The following is a 16,925-nucleotide window of genomic DNA, read 5'->3' as shown; positions in this document are numbered from 1 at the left end:
ATAAGAAAGCGCTAAGATGGGCGTGGGATTTACATCAAATCTGCACTGCATTGTGTCACTAAAAAGTTCACAGTGGCAGTATTTCCATTCTTGACAGCTTCGTGGAGAGCAGTGTTTCCCTCCTTGTCAATGACCTCATTCACATTTGCATTTCCTTCCGTGAAAAGTAAATTAGCAGCAGGAAGGTTATTATGTTGTAGGGCCACATAGAAGGGAGAATGACCTTCCGAGTTGACGACATTGCATTTTGCTTGGTTGGCAATTAAATATTCCAAAATCTGTCAAGAATTGACAGGTCATGACCATATTTGGGGACGGCAATTCATCGTGAATCAGAATGGTGATGGACTTTATTATGCATCGAAAGAGTTGAAAAGATTCTGAATTGATGATGGAAGCTCTCAAATGCAATGGATTTGTGTTGGAGTATAGTGATGAATTGTTGCATGAAAGAATGGAACATTGTTATTATGGTGCTTATTTTGGTCCGTAAACATTCTATTCGTCTAATTATAATAAATTCACAAGTTTAATAATTGAAATGATTGAACCAATCTCTGAGCTTCATCATTATAATTTTAAACTAATTGATAGGAATGATTGAGTGCATTTTCAGAGTCACTGTCATATTCATCTCGTGGCGCATCAAGGAGATCAGGATCAATGGGGTAGAAATGTACAGTGCCATCGGCAAGAGCAACAACCACTTCACGATAATAGTCATCGGTGGGATGAGCCAATGTAATGGCCTTAATTTCACTCGTACATGTTTCGAAAGTGTGTAATTCTGCAAGATCATACAGTCGTCGAATGGTGACTTGTTTTTTGATTCCTCCACAAATGGCATATTTGGCATCTGGAGTAATTTCAATGGATTTCAATCGATCGTTCACATCCAAACTCTTAATGTGTTTTCCATTGATGGTAAAGAGGTGTAGACTGCAATCCGTTTCAGAATGCATTAACAAGTGTCCATCTGATGATATTTTCACAATGTGAAGAGTATTGCGAAGAGGATGTTCAATGGTTCTAATGTAAGTTCCTTCTGAGAGAGTGTGAATCAGAACACATCCATCGGTATCACCGCTTGCGACAATATCCAAATCAGCGCTGACATCTACACAAAGAACCGATGCTTCATGACCATATAGAATACAGAGTGGTTGATCCGTGAGTGGATCCTTATTTGTGACCATGATTGGAATTGGCAATTTGTTGGCGATTGAAGAGAATTGCAAGTCATCCACAACACTTGCAGCAGTTCCTAAATTAACGTTTGCCATCAAATCTTTCACTTGAGTTCGAAGTGCATTAGGTTTCAATTTCATATAATTAATTCCATAAACATTCACAGTGGCATCTGCTGATCCGCTCACAAGGAATTTACCATCAGAGGTCATGGCAAGACATGTGACAATATCTGTATGGTGGAAAATACTTTGTTTGACAATAAGCTTGTCAAACATGGCAGAACACTTGATACTCTTATCGAAATGTCCACAACTAAAGATCCATTTTCCATCCCTGCTACACACAAAATTGGAGAAGTTTGGATTTTCATCTTTCGCAAATGGAGATCCAACAGTGGCAATTAAGGTTGGTTTTGGTTTGAGCTTACTGAGTTGGAAGAGTTGCCGATTGCAGTCTACTACCACAACCTTATCTTCTGACTTGATGTGCTGTACAAACAAAAGATCATTACTATTTCCACCTGTTGTCACACTAGCAATACTCGATGAGAAGGTTGGAACAAAGGCATTAGGCCTCCATTCTGGTTTTGGAATTGTTGGTTTAGGAAGTCGTTGTGGATGAGGTTTCTTGAAGAGTTGAGAAGGGGTTTGTCCAAAGTTACTAATTTGTGTCTCAATGGCCTTTCGTTGTAAAGGATCATCTACTGCATCCAAATCCACAGATCCTTCATAGGTGAGATAGTAAAAAAGATTGTGAGCTTTTTCTGCCTCAACACCTGTTTGTTTGTATCCAAAAATAAGGTCAATCCATTCATGTAAATGACTAGAGACATATTCACTTTCTAGAGCTTCTCTGTTGATTCGAATAAATTCTTCAGGAGTTTTAGCCCATGGCGGTAAAATAACATCATTGACAACTTCCTTATTTTGTTTCACACCAAGATTCAAACCGTTGTTATTTCTCAAAAATTCAGGCATGTAGAAAAATTCTGGAATGAGTTCTTTCACATCAGAATTGGAAGTCATACAATTTTCCCAAGACACAGGAAGAGAGTGGAACAACCGGTCTGGCAAATCGAATTGACCTCCTTGCAATTTGATATTGTAACTTGTGAATGGCTCTAATCTCAATAAAAAGAATAATACAACACCAACACTACTGTAGTGAGATCCATAGTGGAATTTAGGAATGGATTGGTCCTGGAAAGCTTCATATCGCTCTAGAATGTTCTTTAAACGTTTCTCATTGAGGGCACCCACAGGTTTTGAAAGATCTCTGTAAATTGATGGATCATTCAAATCTAGAACGTCAGAATTGTAATCTTTGATCACCCAAGGGAAAACTGGATATTGTGTTAAATCATTGTAAGTTCTGTTTGCAAATGTATTCAGACCCATCAAGTATTCAAAGTTTGAAATTTCTCGCCGTTGCCACTTTTGAGTTAATTTGGACTTCTTCAAAAGTGCATTTGGCGTGAGACTATAAGCATGGAATTTGAGATTTGGAGGTTTTTGATTCACAATGGTCTTGATCACTGCATCAACGTGTGCCTTGTCAAAATTGAAGAAGAATGCTGTTCGATTGAGGAAGAATATTTCAATACTGGTATATCTTAATAAATATCTTCTCTTGTAGAGCTCATAAATTTCCTCAATAGGCCATTTCTGATCAAAGGCTTCCTTGAGTGTTTCAATAGCAACATTTTCCTTCTCTTTCGTTTCAGCATCAGGATTTACAATAAAGTAAATGTGTTTGTTAGTAATTTCAAATGTTCCCTTAATGGTATCTAATGAAACCACAAGTTCACATGGTACAATCAGGACGGTCTCTTCCTCTTCTCTCTCGAGATGGAGACCTTCTTTTGGAGCCTTATTAATGGTTTCCCAGTCGGATTCTTCGTTTTCATTGGGTATGGTTGCTTCTCCATCTTCTTCAGATACTACGTCCTCATCATCGCTCACTCCTAGCGAATGTTCATCGTCATGGCCAGGTGTTGCTGTTGCTTGATCCTCGCCTGGAGTTTTTTGTGGTTCACTTCTCGATGTATGAACAAAGGATGACACGAGTTCACTTCTACAACTCCAATCATCATCCTCTTGAGCTGCTTCAGTTTTTTGTGACACATTTCGTTCGTTTTTGGAGGCAGTCTTCATAACAACTCTCATTCTCATTCTCTTAGAGTTTTCGGTAGGATCTAAAAACATTAACAAATCTTCCTTATCCTCATCCTTGATCCATACGCCTGTTCCTGAGAAGAATTCAGCTTCATGTTTTCTCCATTCGGTGAGTGCAATTTTGGATTTTCTTCTCAGAGCATCTCTCCAATTGTTCATTCTCTGTAACTCAGTGAAACAAACGTGGGTCTTTGCATTGGATGCTTCCTGTGTTGCCTTCTTCAGTTTGGGTATGTCATTTGATGCATTTCGTTCAATAAATTTAAGAATGTCATTCACTTTTTGCTCTCTCTTTTTAAGAATTTTCTCTTTTTGGTTTTGCTCTTCCATTTTAACTTCAGTATAGACGGCACTGAATGGAGGAGATTGACGTACGCCTAACCATCCTTCTTCTGATTCAAGGCTCAATATAAATTCTTCTTGGGCAGCATCTTGTTCAATACATGCCAATTCCGATTGCAAGTACTCTTTAGCAACTGGATTGGTAAGAATGGCTGCAAGAGATCTTTGATTCTTTCTGAGAATGGCAGTGATGATGGGAATTAAGCTATACTGCTTTTGTTCAATCTTTACAAAGAGTTTGGCAAGCGCATAAAAAACACGTGCTTGACTAATCTCATTCTCGTCATTTTCTGTTTTGAATGTGGGCTTGGGTACACGAGTGTGCTTAATATCATTACTGAGAAGAGCCAACATTCGGATACTGTGTTTGGCCTCTTGTATTTCCTTTTCATCTAATTCACACAGAAGGAAAAGTTGTAATCTAAACAAGACGAAAAATAAGGATGGAGTTGGAATGTTACTCTTGGTTGTGGTTAAATCAGCAGCAATATTCATGATGGTTTGAATAATGAAAGGATTGTTGTTCTTTTTGAACCCGTCATAATGCAGCAAGTCCATTGCTTTTGGATCTTTGATTGACATCTTGATAATGTAATCAAAACCTTGCATGATATATTTGACAATATAGAGCTTCTCATTGTGAGTGTTATCTAACTTGATTATTGTTCCTTCCAGTTGAGGAGATTCAAATTTTGTATCATCAGATGTTAAAATAAAATTCTCCACAAGTAGAGTAATTCTGAAAAGATTTCTCCAAAAGTCTTGTTCCTTGTTAAACTGCGTATTGTTGATCTGATTTACAATAAAAGGAAGGAATCTCTTAAAGAAAATAATATAGGCTGAGGTTCTGTGAATTTCCTTTCTGTCGCAAATGATGTCAATCTGATAGAGAGTTTCTTTCACTTGCTTGTAACCATTTGGTGCCTGAAGGAATTCTGACAACACGACAGAGACGACATCTACAGCTGATTCGAAAAGACTGAAAGCTTTTTCAACAGGTTCATCAGCGTCAGGAATGGCCAATGAGAGAACCCAATTTTGCCATCCAAACTGTTGTCCAAAAATTGTTCTGTTGTAAGGGTTGGATTTGAGAATTATGCTCATATCTTGGATTGCTTTCTCCTTTGTGTCAATAGATTTCGTAGTGACCAAGTTGAAAAAGGCAGTCAACAAGTCAGGCAACAATATTTTGGCTCCTCCTTTTGAAAGATCTGTTGATATTGTGCTATTAATGGTAAAGCTGATCTTGCAAAGAATAATTTCAAGAAGAGCAATATAAGTTTCCTCATCAAAGCAGTTTTCACTCAACAAGAATTGTTCCATGAGCAAATAATAACCTAAATTCTTGAACTTTTGTCTTCTTTCAGAGTTAGATCGTTCCAAAATCTTTCCTATTAGCTTGAGTGAAAATATTCTAATTTTCTTCTTGTTATTCGTCAGCATGTTGAGAAGAGGGAGCATGATTTTTTCTTCTGAAAGAGCTTCAATAATATTTGGGACTTCTTCGTCGATGAGTACCAAGACCCACTTTAGAATTTCAACGACTTGCTTTTCGTCTGTCGAGTCCACAATATATGACATGATAGATTCTGCTTCACTCTTGTTAATACCAGACCGTATCATGGCTTTTATGATTTCAGTCAATTGCAGTCTTAGCGCATAAACTTCTTCCTCTTTTGGTCTTACCGTGGGTTGATAAATTCTTTCAGGTTCTTTCTCTGGTTTGTACCAAAAGAAATATCGCATCACATCGAGCAAATACTGAATACCAACAGTTTCGTGGAAATATTCTGGATTTTTAGAAACTTCGTCATGAAGGAAGTGCAACATGTTACTGTGGATATCGAAATCTACAGTTATCCACAACTCAAAGTTCAAAAATATTTCTTTAAATATTTCTCTGATGATTGGATCCTTAGGATCGCTAGAGCACTCAACCAATCCTTGCAATGCTTTTAAAGTATCATGATTAATATGCTCTGGAGGTATTTGTCCAAGAATGTGACCAAGCGTGCATAAACTATTCTTTTGAATCATGTCCTCTTGATTTTTTTTGTTGTTTCGAAGCATTTCAGTAATGAGAGAAATGGTTCTAGCACACATTGAGTAATCAACAGTCCAATCTTTTTTCAATAACCTGAACAATGGGAATAATACTTCAACACCACCAATACAATTTAAAGTATCTTTGACAGGATGTGTGACAAAGATAGAGGTGCCTTGTAAGAGTCTTGCATCGGTGGAGAAACCTTTCTTTGTGCCCGAGTTGTCAGGGCATTTGAAATCTTTTGTACTTGACCGAGGATTGTAGAGAGTAACCAATTTTTGAGAAAATGACTCGGCATTGGGCCAATCAAAATATCGAGGTTGAGAATCACCCTTTTTGAAAGTATATTGGAAGTCAGGACCACAACTGTGTATTTTTTGAACCTCATTCAGACTGAAAACTTTGTCGAAAATTGAAATTGGTCCTACTTGGCCACAAAATGCTTGTACTTTGGTTTGCTTGTTGTCTACTGGAATATTTGTGCAAAAGTGTGCAAAATTGACTTGTCCACCCAAAGATGGATATTTGAGCTCAAATGTTTGTTTTTGTTCTCCGTCAACAAATAAAATAATGTCACTTCTCAGCATAAATCTCTTATTCTGAGTTAGTGAAATAAAATACCATCTATTGGTATGGAAGAAATAATCAAATGTAACATTTTGTTGTTTTTTTCCACCAGAAACAACCTGTACACACATGTGATTTCCTTTAAATAACAGCTCTAGACCATTCATTTTCTTGTCGAAAAAGCTGAAAAATCTGTAACATTGAGATTTAGTCGTTCTCTCAATTCTGAGCCAACAACTGAATGTGTAACCATTTGAAGGAAATAAAATGTTGTCGGAGACAATACCACAATCAATTCCATCAAAACTGAAAAACGACGATGGAGAGTCATATCTTGACATTTTTCTAATAACCTCCAAAATCAGAGGAGACAAGTCCTTATCTAATGAAAGACCCTCATCATCATCATCAGCCTTTCTTTCATTTTCAGGAGTTTTTGTTCTCATCAGTCTGATCAAAGTTTTCAATTCTCTTGCAGAAACACTAAAGCTTCCGACAATTCCAATCAAGTAAATGAGTTTCTGTATAACGTTCAAACTAAATTTCTGGTGTTTGGCTAAAAGATTATTAATTGTTTGAACTAATCCAACAGAAGCAGCCATACTATTGTCAATACTGCATTCTTCGAGAAGAACAATAAATATATCCAGAATTTCGATTTGAATATCTTCGGATAGAAAGGGCAATAATGTGAAAATAACCGTTATAGTTTTGGGGGATTGAAATATGAAATTGGTTTGAGGATCGAAACGTCCACGAGATCCCACCAACTGTGTTGATGACGTGATACAGTCAAGATTATTGTTGGTGTTATTAGTTATGGTTGACGAGTGTCATATTTACGTCATCATCAAGTTTACAACAACCATCATAACAGGATATTTTCGGATGAATTTGTTCATGGTTGTCCATCCATAATATCATCATCAATTTGCTTGTGTGAAACAATAGTATTACTTTTAAAACTACATACAGTATCAAGCAAACAATCCATCAATAATTTCATTGATTTGGTGTCGCTACCGAATTGTTTTACCAGCTCAGCGATCGTATTTTCATCTTTCTCGGTCATCATAGAAGCCAACGTTGAATACATGAGCAATCGCCTCAAAATATCATGTTGTTCGGCAGTTAAATAGACGAGAGCAGACTGATAGGAATTTCGTTGTTGTTGTTGTTGTTGTGAGAATAAAGCCTGTTCTTGTTGATTTTGCGGTGGAACCGAGGGAAGAGGTTTTGAAGAAGCATTGCTATTGGGGTGTGCTTGCCGAGAAGTTGAAGAGGTGTTGCTGTTGTTATTATGGTTGGACTGGGCAGGTTGTTGCTGCGTCTGTTTGGATGAGCCCGTAAAAAACGAAAACATTTTTTGATTTGGATTTGATGATTCTATTTGAAAAACTATTGAATTGAATTGAGAATGGGACAAATTTGGATCATCCCCTTGTGGAAGAAAAGCACACACCATCATATGATGAATGATTCTTGTCTGCAACATTCCTAATAGATGTTTAACAAAGTTTGATCTTTTACAAAACTCTCACTTGGAACATGAATGCATTCATGAGAGAAAAGATTCAAGAGTTGGCACAAAATTGTTTTTAGAGTCGCTTGCTTTGGTTCTTGTTCAACCATGGTTGAAGGAAAACACCAAACAATCCAGCCAAACTGATACCAATGGCATCAGATACTGAAACAACACTCATTGAGAATTCTCGTTGTCTTGGTGGAACATCAGTGGAAATGCAATAATAAGTATTGACATAGGTGGCACCACCCAAAAATCCTTCAAATAGAATTAAGCAGAATGTGAAGAAGATGGCAGGAACAAATCTAATTCAATGTGAAATGAACATGTTAATGTTGAAAGAGGTCGTCATATTACAACATACCTAAAATATGCATCTAATAAGAGGAAAACAAATAGAGAACATTGAAGAATGGCAGGAACCCACAAGCGCTTGATTGGGAAAATGTCTATGGAGAGATTGCATTTTTGAAATGAATAATTCAATTCTCATTGAAATCATGTCCACACAAATTAAAATACTTACTCACAGACGATCGAGAAATAAAAACTCCAACTATTAAGTTAGGCGTATCATAAGTTAGGTGTGTGTGCATAAAGTTGAATGCATCTAAAGAACAATACACCTTACTTACTTTGATATAAAAATTGATAATACATGTAGTCATCTTTGGCTGGAATGAGCTCTTTTCGGAATGTGATGGTTGGTGCTACACCTTGATTAATGAGATACTCTGCAAAATAAACGGTAGTCAAGGGAAGCATGTACTTGAGAGCAAGTGGCTATTAAACATAAATGATCATATTTCACAGCACAACATGTGAACCGTCGTGGCAACCATCAAAGTGATCATCATTCAATCATCATTCAAAAATTACTTACAAATACTAATTTCAATTTCTCTTGCATGGTGAGAGGTTCAAATGTTGTCTTTTTATCTTTTTGAACTCCTTTTCCTCTTGCACAGAAACCATTGGCATAGTGAGCTCCACTCATAATGACAAATGTCGCTAACAACATTAATAGTGGTAAAGGAGTAATGATCGATAGTGAGATACTTGGAGACAATTGAAACCATCCTTTGAGGGCCAGATAGGACAGGGCTCCAAAAATACCTGCACCTCCAGTTCCTATTCATTGTATCATCCAGATTATTCAAGTGTTTTTCAAAAAATGTTGAACTTGCTATGCACCACAAGAAAAATCAACCTACCTGATGACCATGCAGAAACCGTATTTTTGTGATAATAACTAAAAAGCATGTATCAATAAATGTCATCATTATCGATAATGATCATGCATCATCGAAAAATCCACTGCTATTTGTTGTTGACTTACCTTGACATGGCCAAAAAGGTAATCTCTCCTCCTCCTGAGCTGAGAGATGCCATCACAACACCAACTAGTTTAAGAGGAATGTTATCAAACCAAGCAACCATTTGGAAGCTTGCAAGAGCTAGTATCACTGCAAGACCAACTCTAATATTATATGGAATGGCATGCATGAAAAATGGAGCGATTGCTTTCAAAACTAGTGTGGGAAGAATATCTGCAAGTAAAACTATTGAACTCTGTCCATGTATCAAGTCCTCTATTATGTGAAATAGTCCACATTTGTTATTATTGTGACATTTTTTAAGAAAATGCAAAATTACATGATTTCCGTCATAAATATTTCACACAACAATAATTTCCGTAACAATTTCACCACATTCAAATTCAACAAAATGCAACATCAAACAGAACAACAATTCCATACCTGCAGCTGAAAGCATAATGACATAACTATAATTATTTAACAATCCACAAATGAAAAAAGCAATCAAATCTCTAGTCTTTGCTGATTCTCTCTTTTTCTTTTCTTTTTTTGGGTTTCTTCATCATTTCCACTCTCTTCGACATGATCATACGAAGAAAGATGTCGTGAAAGTGATGATCCTTCCTCTCCGACCAATCTCAGTGTTGGAGGACTGTTGTGATGGCTTCCATAGCCTTGAATGGTCGGTTGTTGCAATGACGTTTCTTCACTGACAGGAATTTCCTCTTCTCTTTTTTGAGAAATTTCATATTGAATATTACTATTCATGTTGTTATATTCATTCATTTCCTTGTTGTTGTTGTTTCTGGAATGACTAGCTCCGATAAGAGGAGAGGAATCTTGTGAAGGTTGAGAGAAAGAGGAATCTTTTGATGGCGGCGAACGAGAATGCGTTCGAAGCATGAATATTTTTTTGTAAAAATCTTTCATCGCACAAGATTTTGTTCTCCATTTTGCACATTTCTATCAAAAAAGTCCACTTCATGAAGAACTTGTAACACAGAAATCCGAAGGAAACATTGACCACCGAAATTAAAAAGGCTATTATTAAAGAATGAAATAAAACAAAATGATAGGATATTGGGAGGATCTCTGAGATTCAAGAACCATTGGAATGCATCATCCGGGTGATGTAAGCCATTCATTCTGGTTTTTGGATTCTTAAATTATTTACGAAAAAGAAAAAATGATTGCACCACAAAAAACCATCCATCACGTGGTGTTGCTTCGGAAAAAGCCATTCTTGCTTCATTGGAATGTCTTGCTGTTTGTAATTTTGTATCCGTTGGTATCCTTTGCAATCAATGCCTATTTTTTGCCTTCCTTGTTGCATCACCAAAACAATCATGATTCTCATCACCATCATCACCACCACCATCATCATGAATCATATTCCGATAATTTATTCTTCTATCATTTAGTTGGATTAGGTCCTCTTGTGTTATTGCAAATTATTTCGTTTCTATCTGCTTATTGGAATGTGAATATTAAAGCCTTTTTTCAATATCGTTCAGTCACAACCAAAGAAATCGGAGAAGGAATTGTAGTGAAAGTGGTACCTAACAAACACAAGGGTTTTGTTGAATTGTGTCCTCTCAAGATTATTCGAGACGAGAATGATAAGCAGATGTATTGCTTTGAATATCAGAAACGAATGTTTATTTGGGATGAGACAACTTGTTCATTCGTACGAAATCGCTTTCCATATCAAAACTTGGAACAACAATCTCAAACTCTCAAAGAATGGATTAACAAGATTGAGAAGCACGGACTCGCAGAGAAGGAAACATATGCAAAGCAAAGAATTTACGGGCAAAATCAATTTGAAATTCCAATTCCCAAGTTTTTCGAGTTATTCGTGGAGCATGCCTTGGCACCATTCTTCGTTTTTCAAGTTTTTTGCGTTTTATTGTGGTGCCTTGACGAATATTGGTATTATTCATTGTTCACTTTGGTGATGCTTTTTATGTTTGAAAGCACAGTGGTTAATTCTAGACTCAGAAACTTGAATCAAATCCGTCAGATGGCCACAAAACCCCAATTTTTACAAGTTTTTAGAGATGGAAAATGGGTACAAAAATCTAGTGTAGATTTATTACCAAATGACGTGATATCGGTGACAAGCCATGCAGAAGAAGGTCAAGTAACACCATGTGATATTTTACTTATCAGTGGTAAATGTGTGACTAATGAAGCACTTCTCACAGGAGAATCTACACCACAAATGAAAGAATGTATACCCATCGACGAGCTTAAAGAGAGAAAAAAACTAGATATCAAAAACATTGACAAGGGTCATGTTATCTTTGGAGGTACTGTGGTTTTGCAACATACACCTGGTTCTATGAGTGGAAAAGTTCCACCAGACAACGGTGCTATTGGAATTGTATTGAGAACAGGTTTTGAGACATCACAAGGCAAATTAATTAGAACAATTCTCTATGCCACAGAACGAGTAAGCGCCAACAATGTTGAGGCCTTGCTTTTCATTTTGTTCTTGCTTATTTTTGCAATCATTGCTAGTGCTTATGTTCTCTATGAAGGTTTGAAGAACCCAGAAAAAAGTAGATACAAATTGGCTCTGAATTGCATTCTCATCATTACGTCTGTAGTTCCTCCTGAACTACCTATGGAGTTATCATTGGCCGTTAACAACTCACTCCTTTCGTTGTCAATGCTTGGTATTTTCTGTACAGAACCATTCAGAATTCCATATGCAGGAAAGGTAAATGTTTGCTGTTTTGACAAGACTGGAACCCTTGTCAGTGACAAGATGACATTGAAAGGTATTAGTCTTTCAGAACAAGACTCTGATGAGCTCTCACAAAAACCGAGCGAGAATAGTAGAGTAGTTTTGGCAGGTTGCCAATCTTTGATAGATCTCAATGGAAAAGTACTTGGAGATCCAATGGAAGTTTCTGGTTTAACAGGCGTCGATTTTGAATTGTCCAAAGATTTAATAGTGGGAAAGAACTGCAAATCAGTCAAAAATTTGAAAATTCACAAACGATTCCAATTCAATTCTGTTCTTAAGAGAATGTCTACCATAGTATTCATTAACGATAGAAATGAGGGCAAATTTGCTCGTGTTCTCGTAAAGGGAGCTCCTGAATTGTTAAAACCATTTTTTGTGAAGAGCGATGTGAAAGGAGCTTTGGAATCGTATGATGCTAGATTCCAACACTTGACACAAATTGGAATGAGAGTAATTGCGTTAGGTTATAAGGATTTGGATACAACCGACCCAAACATTTTGGATAAGCTCACTCGTGATGAGGTTGAAAAGGATCTTGTTTTTGCGGGATTTGCTGCTTTCCAAAGCGATATCAAACCAAACACAAAAGAAACAATTCTTAATCTCAAAAACAGTTCTCATAGAGTTATAATGATTACAGGTGACAATCCATTGACAGCATCTCATGTTGCCAAAGAGTTAGAAATGATAAGCAAGCCTCTCCTTACTTTGAAACAAGATGGCCAGCGCTATTTCTGGACCGGTTCTCAAAGCACTGGATGTGAAGGAAATGTTGAAGATTTCAAATATGAGCAACTTGGTCAACTTGCCAAGAAATATGATTTCTGTATGAGTGGCGAACAAATGGCCAATCTAACATCTCAAAGGAATGGAAAATCAATTTTGGATGCTCTATCTTCTAATGTTGCTATCTTTGCTCGTGTTAGCCCAGAGCAAAAAGAATCCATTTTAACCTCATTGAAGTCCCAAAACTATCAAACTCTCATGTGTGGAGATGGCACAAACGATGTTGGCGCTTTAAAGCAAGCACACGTCGGTGTGGCCCTATTGGAAAACAAGCCCAAGAAGGAAAACGAGCAGCAACAGACTCAACAACCAAATGCTCCTCTTCATAAGAAGAGTGACATTATTAAGGAACTTGCCAAAGTCAATCCCACTGCCAATCCACAAGCGCAACAAAAGAAATCGTTTATGGAGCTTTTGAAAGAGATGAAAGAAAAGCAAGAACAATTGGCCCAACAAGAGGAGGCCAATCTTGTTAAACTTGGAGATGCCTCTATTGCAAGTCCATTCACCTCTCGTAAGTGCACCATCGAATCTTGTGGCCACATTATCATGCAAGGTCGTTGCACACTAGTCACAACCATGCAAATGTACAAGATATTGGCCCTCAATTGTCTCATTTCTGCATATTCTCTGAGCGCACTTTATTTGGATGGAGTTAAGTTTGGAGATTCACAAATGATGATTACAGGATTTGGCGTTGCTCTGTGCTTTTTATTCATTTCACGATCCAAGCCACTTGACACTCTTTCCAAGGAGAGACCTCACATTACCATCTTCTCACCTTATATGTTAGCAACAGTTATGGGACAATTTGTGATCCATTTGACAACACTTGCATTGAGCGTACAGGCTGCAAAATTGGCTGCTCCTCATGTCTTATTTGAACCAAAGGAAGCAGATTTCAAGCCCAATCTATTGAACACCATCGTATTTATTGTAACCTCTCTGCAAACCATTGTCACCTTTGCAACCAATTACAAGGGAAGACCTTTCATGCAAGGTCTAACTGAAAATAAGCCACTCTTTGTCATTTTGTCAGGTATTGGAGCTTTATGTTTGCTTTGTGCCAGTGGCCTCGCTCCAGAACTCAATGCAGCAATGGAACTCGTAGATATCCCAGAAGGAATTTCCATTTTCCACACATTTTCTTTCAGAACTTTCCTACTCGTGATATTATTTGCGAATATTGCAGGTGTGTTGATTGTTGAAAAGATGTGCTCCATTTTCTTCCCTGCTGATGATTCCATTGAAGGTCTTTAATTTCTAACAGCTTGGTAAATTAAGGTCGATCATAAAATCCCTCCAAAACCAGTTCCACCGCTTTCTCGAATAAAAAAAATGAAAAAAACCTCTTCTTCGGGCGGCCATAAGAAGGCTTCATCCAGTGGAGGCACATCATCATTGCAACAAACCAAACTTTCGTTCAAGAAAAAGACTACTCTTCAAAACAGCAACATCAATGAAGAAACCGAACGAAAAAACGCAATAATTAATATTTCCGATGATGAAGATACAATGGTCGAAGCCTCCTGCTCGGATGATGATATTTTAAATTTCGGATTGGAAAAGTATTCCATGAAAAAACAAACATCTGATAATAGTGAAAGAAGTAGCAACAACCAATCATCTCAATCATCTGTGAATACCCCATCTCAATCTTCATCGTGCGCCTCTTTGTCACAACCTTCTAAATTTTTTAAACCACTCAAGTTTTCTCAAGTCAGATCGAGTCAAAAGAGCGAGCAAGATATCACTGTAGATTGGAGCAGTGATGAGTCCATCACTGAAGCCATGCTTTTGGCTTTGAAAACAAAATTCAAACTTGATGAATTTCGTCCAAATCAATTTGAAATAATATTCAACCTTTTGAAAAATCGACAAGATACCCTGGCTGTGTTACCAACAGGTGCTGGAAAATCTCTCACCTATCAATTACCAGCAGTGATTTTACCTGGAGTTACACTAGTTGTGAGTCCATTGATTGCACTGATGCATAATCAGGTTCAAGCTTTGGAAAACTTGAACATTAAGGCAAATTTTTGGAATTCTAGCCAAAAGAAGAGCGAAATTACAAAAATTCAGCACGACATGGAGGGTGGTAGTCCAAAATATAAGATTATTTACGTCACACCAGAGCTACTCACTTCGAATCAGAACTTTCAAGCACTCATGAGATTACTCGCCTCAAGAGACCAATTATCGCTCATTGCTATTGACGAATGCCATACTATTAACTCGTGGAGTGACTTTAGAAAGTCGTTTCGTCAATTAGGAAATTTGAAAACATCATTCCCTCAAGTACCAACTATCGCTCTAACTGCCACTGCAACCGATAAGGTCAGAACAGATATTGTACAATGTCTTCAACTGAGAAATCCTAAATGTTTCATTACCAGTTTTAACAGACCAAATATTTCATATGAAATTCGATATAAGGATATCATTAAGGATCCGTATGCTGATTTGAACAACTTTCTTAAATCTCGCATTGGAGAATGTGGTATCATTTACTGTAGAACCAAACAACAGGTCGAAGAATTGGTTTCTCAGCTCAGTAACGAGAAGGGAGATGGCGATCAACCTCTCTTCACCGTGAAACCATACCATGCTGGTGTCAAACTTTCAGAACGAAAAACAATTCTAAATGATTGGTTGAAAGGTACAACCAAAATTATTGTTGCAACAATCGCTTTTGGTATGGGTATTGATAAGAAAGATGTGAGGTTTGTTGTGCATTTTGCACTACCGAAATCACTTGAAGGTTTTTATCAAGGTAAGTGTTTCGACGATCGTTGAGTTGCATTCAATAATAATAATCGTGCTGCATTGAATCATTCATGAAAATTGCGTGCACATTATAAATGCACACAGAGAGTGGGCGTGCTGGAAGAGATGGCAAAAAATCTGTCAGTTTGCTCTATCACTGCAGCAGAGAAAAGAGTTCAATATCGTTTTTGATTTCGAGAGACACCAAATTAGGAGAGGAACGAATGCAAGAAGTCGAACAAGCATTCAATAAGGTTTGTGAACTTTGTGAAACTGGATGCTGTAGAAGAAAATTCATTTTGGAATACTTTGGTGAAAGTTATGATCCTCTAAAACCTCGTGCTCTAACCACTGTTCAATCACCAGTGAAACAAAAGACAGCAAACAGCACGACCATCAAAAAACCTTTAAAGTTCTCAAGTACTGATTCCAGAACTGGAATACCATCCACACCTCCTCGAAATGTTGTTTCATCTGCTTCTTCTTCATCTGTGATCACAAGTTCCTCGACAACAAATTCAGATCAAGATATTGAGGTTCAACAAATCAAAGGAGTCGAATATGTGGACAAGTGTTGTGATTATTGTGCAAACCCAAAAAAGAAGTTGGAAGAAATTACGAATGCAACCTACACTTATCCTTCTACAGGTTCTAGAAGTGGACTTGGAACACGAATGGCAGATGATTTTATCATGTTTGCCTCAGCATATGGTGATGACTTGATTGAGGAATATAATTCGGATGATTTGGATGAATTTGACGGCTCTGAAATGGAAGCAGCTCGAAGAGAACAAAGTGACAGAGATCGATACCGTAAACAAATGGGAATCACGAACAATTCTCTCATCACCAAAAATTCAAAATCTACCACTGGTGGAATCTTCAAATCAGCAGCTGAAATTCAACAAGAAAAACGAAAACGTATGGAAGATTCGATTGAGGATGTTCTTGATGCACTTGAAAGAGAAGAAATTCGTGAACGAAAATTCTCCAAGTCCTCTTCTGCACCGAGACATAGTAGTTTGTTACCATCCTCATCTTCGAGAGGTAGCAGCAATGGTGGCAGTCGTGTTAGCTCCAGCTCTGCTTTGAGCTCTTCCACCACGAGTTTGAATTCAGGATTTGCCAAAGCTAGTAGTTTAGTGACTACAAGCAATAGTGGCTATCGTTCGGCAGAAATGGCCTCAAGACAAAAGACAAAATCAAAGGGAAATCTTGAGAGGTTTCTCACCAAGAAGTGAGGTGTTGTTTAATGTCAAGAAGATTCAAATGAGAACGAGCAATTAAAAGCGCAAATTCATTCTGTCATTTGAATTTTCACACAACAAAAAATCTTTGAAATTCGAGAAAATCTTCTTTTTTTTTGAACACACGGTGCTATTCAAAGTTGACCACAACTTGTGAGATACTTTTCAATTTTGAAATTACCAAAAATCGTTGAATCGTGTTTTCT

General features: G+C 37.3%; 4 protein-coding genes across 4 annotated transcripts; 2 read left to right on the top strand and 2 right to left on the bottom strand.

The window, feature by feature from the left end:
• Positions 1–29: 29 nt before the first annotated feature.
• Positions 30–7,684, bottom strand: FDP41_008251 (uncharacterized protein; the record flags this gene model as incomplete). The annotated part of the gene is made up of 3 exons (XM_044712085.1): positions 30–278; positions 585–7,091; positions 7,295–7,684. The coding sequence occupies 3 exons, from the start codon at positions 7,682–7,684 to the stop codon at positions 30–32; spliced, it is 7,146 nt and encodes a 2,381-aa protein (XP_044558260.1).
• A 235-nt stretch (positions 7,685–7,919) lies between these two features.
• Positions 7,920–10,068, bottom strand: FDP41_008250 (uncharacterized protein; the record flags this gene model as incomplete). Its single annotated transcript, XM_044712084.1, has 9 exons — positions 7,920–8,151; positions 8,211–8,295; positions 8,373–8,402; positions 8,482–8,629; positions 8,730–8,977; positions 9,061–9,098; positions 9,186–9,438; positions 9,607–9,632; positions 9,758–10,068. 9 exons carry the CDS (start codon positions 10,066–10,068, stop codon positions 7,920–7,922), a joined length of 1,371 nt encoding a protein of 456 aa, XP_044558259.1.
• A 283-nt stretch (positions 10,069–10,351) lies between these two features.
• On the top strand, positions 10,352–13,966 carry FDP41_008249 (uncharacterized protein; the record flags this gene model as incomplete). Its single annotated transcript, XM_044712082.1, has 1 exon — positions 10,352–13,966. One exon carries the CDS (start codon positions 10,352–10,354, stop codon positions 13,964–13,966), a length of 3,615 nt encoding a protein of 1,204 aa, XP_044558258.1.
• A 78-nt stretch (positions 13,967–14,044) lies between these two features.
• On the top strand, positions 14,045–16,713 carry FDP41_008248 (uncharacterized protein; the record flags this gene model as incomplete). The annotated part of the gene is made up of 2 exons (XM_044712081.1): positions 14,045–15,479; positions 15,578–16,713. 2 exons carry the CDS (start codon positions 14,045–14,047, stop codon positions 16,711–16,713), a joined length of 2,571 nt encoding a protein of 856 aa, XP_044558257.1.
• Between the last annotated feature and the right edge of the window lie 212 nt (positions 16,714–16,925).

The sequence above is a fragment of the Naegleria fowleri genome (assembly GCF_008403515.1).
Source record: "Naegleria fowleri strain ATCC 30894 chromosome Unknown tig60, whole genome shotgun sequence".
NCBI lineage: Eukaryota > Heterolobosea > Eutetramitea > Acrasida > Naegleriidae > Naegleria > Naegleria fowleri.
Note: the sequence above shows the minus strand (reverse complement) of the source record. Positions and strands in the feature narration are given on the sequence as shown.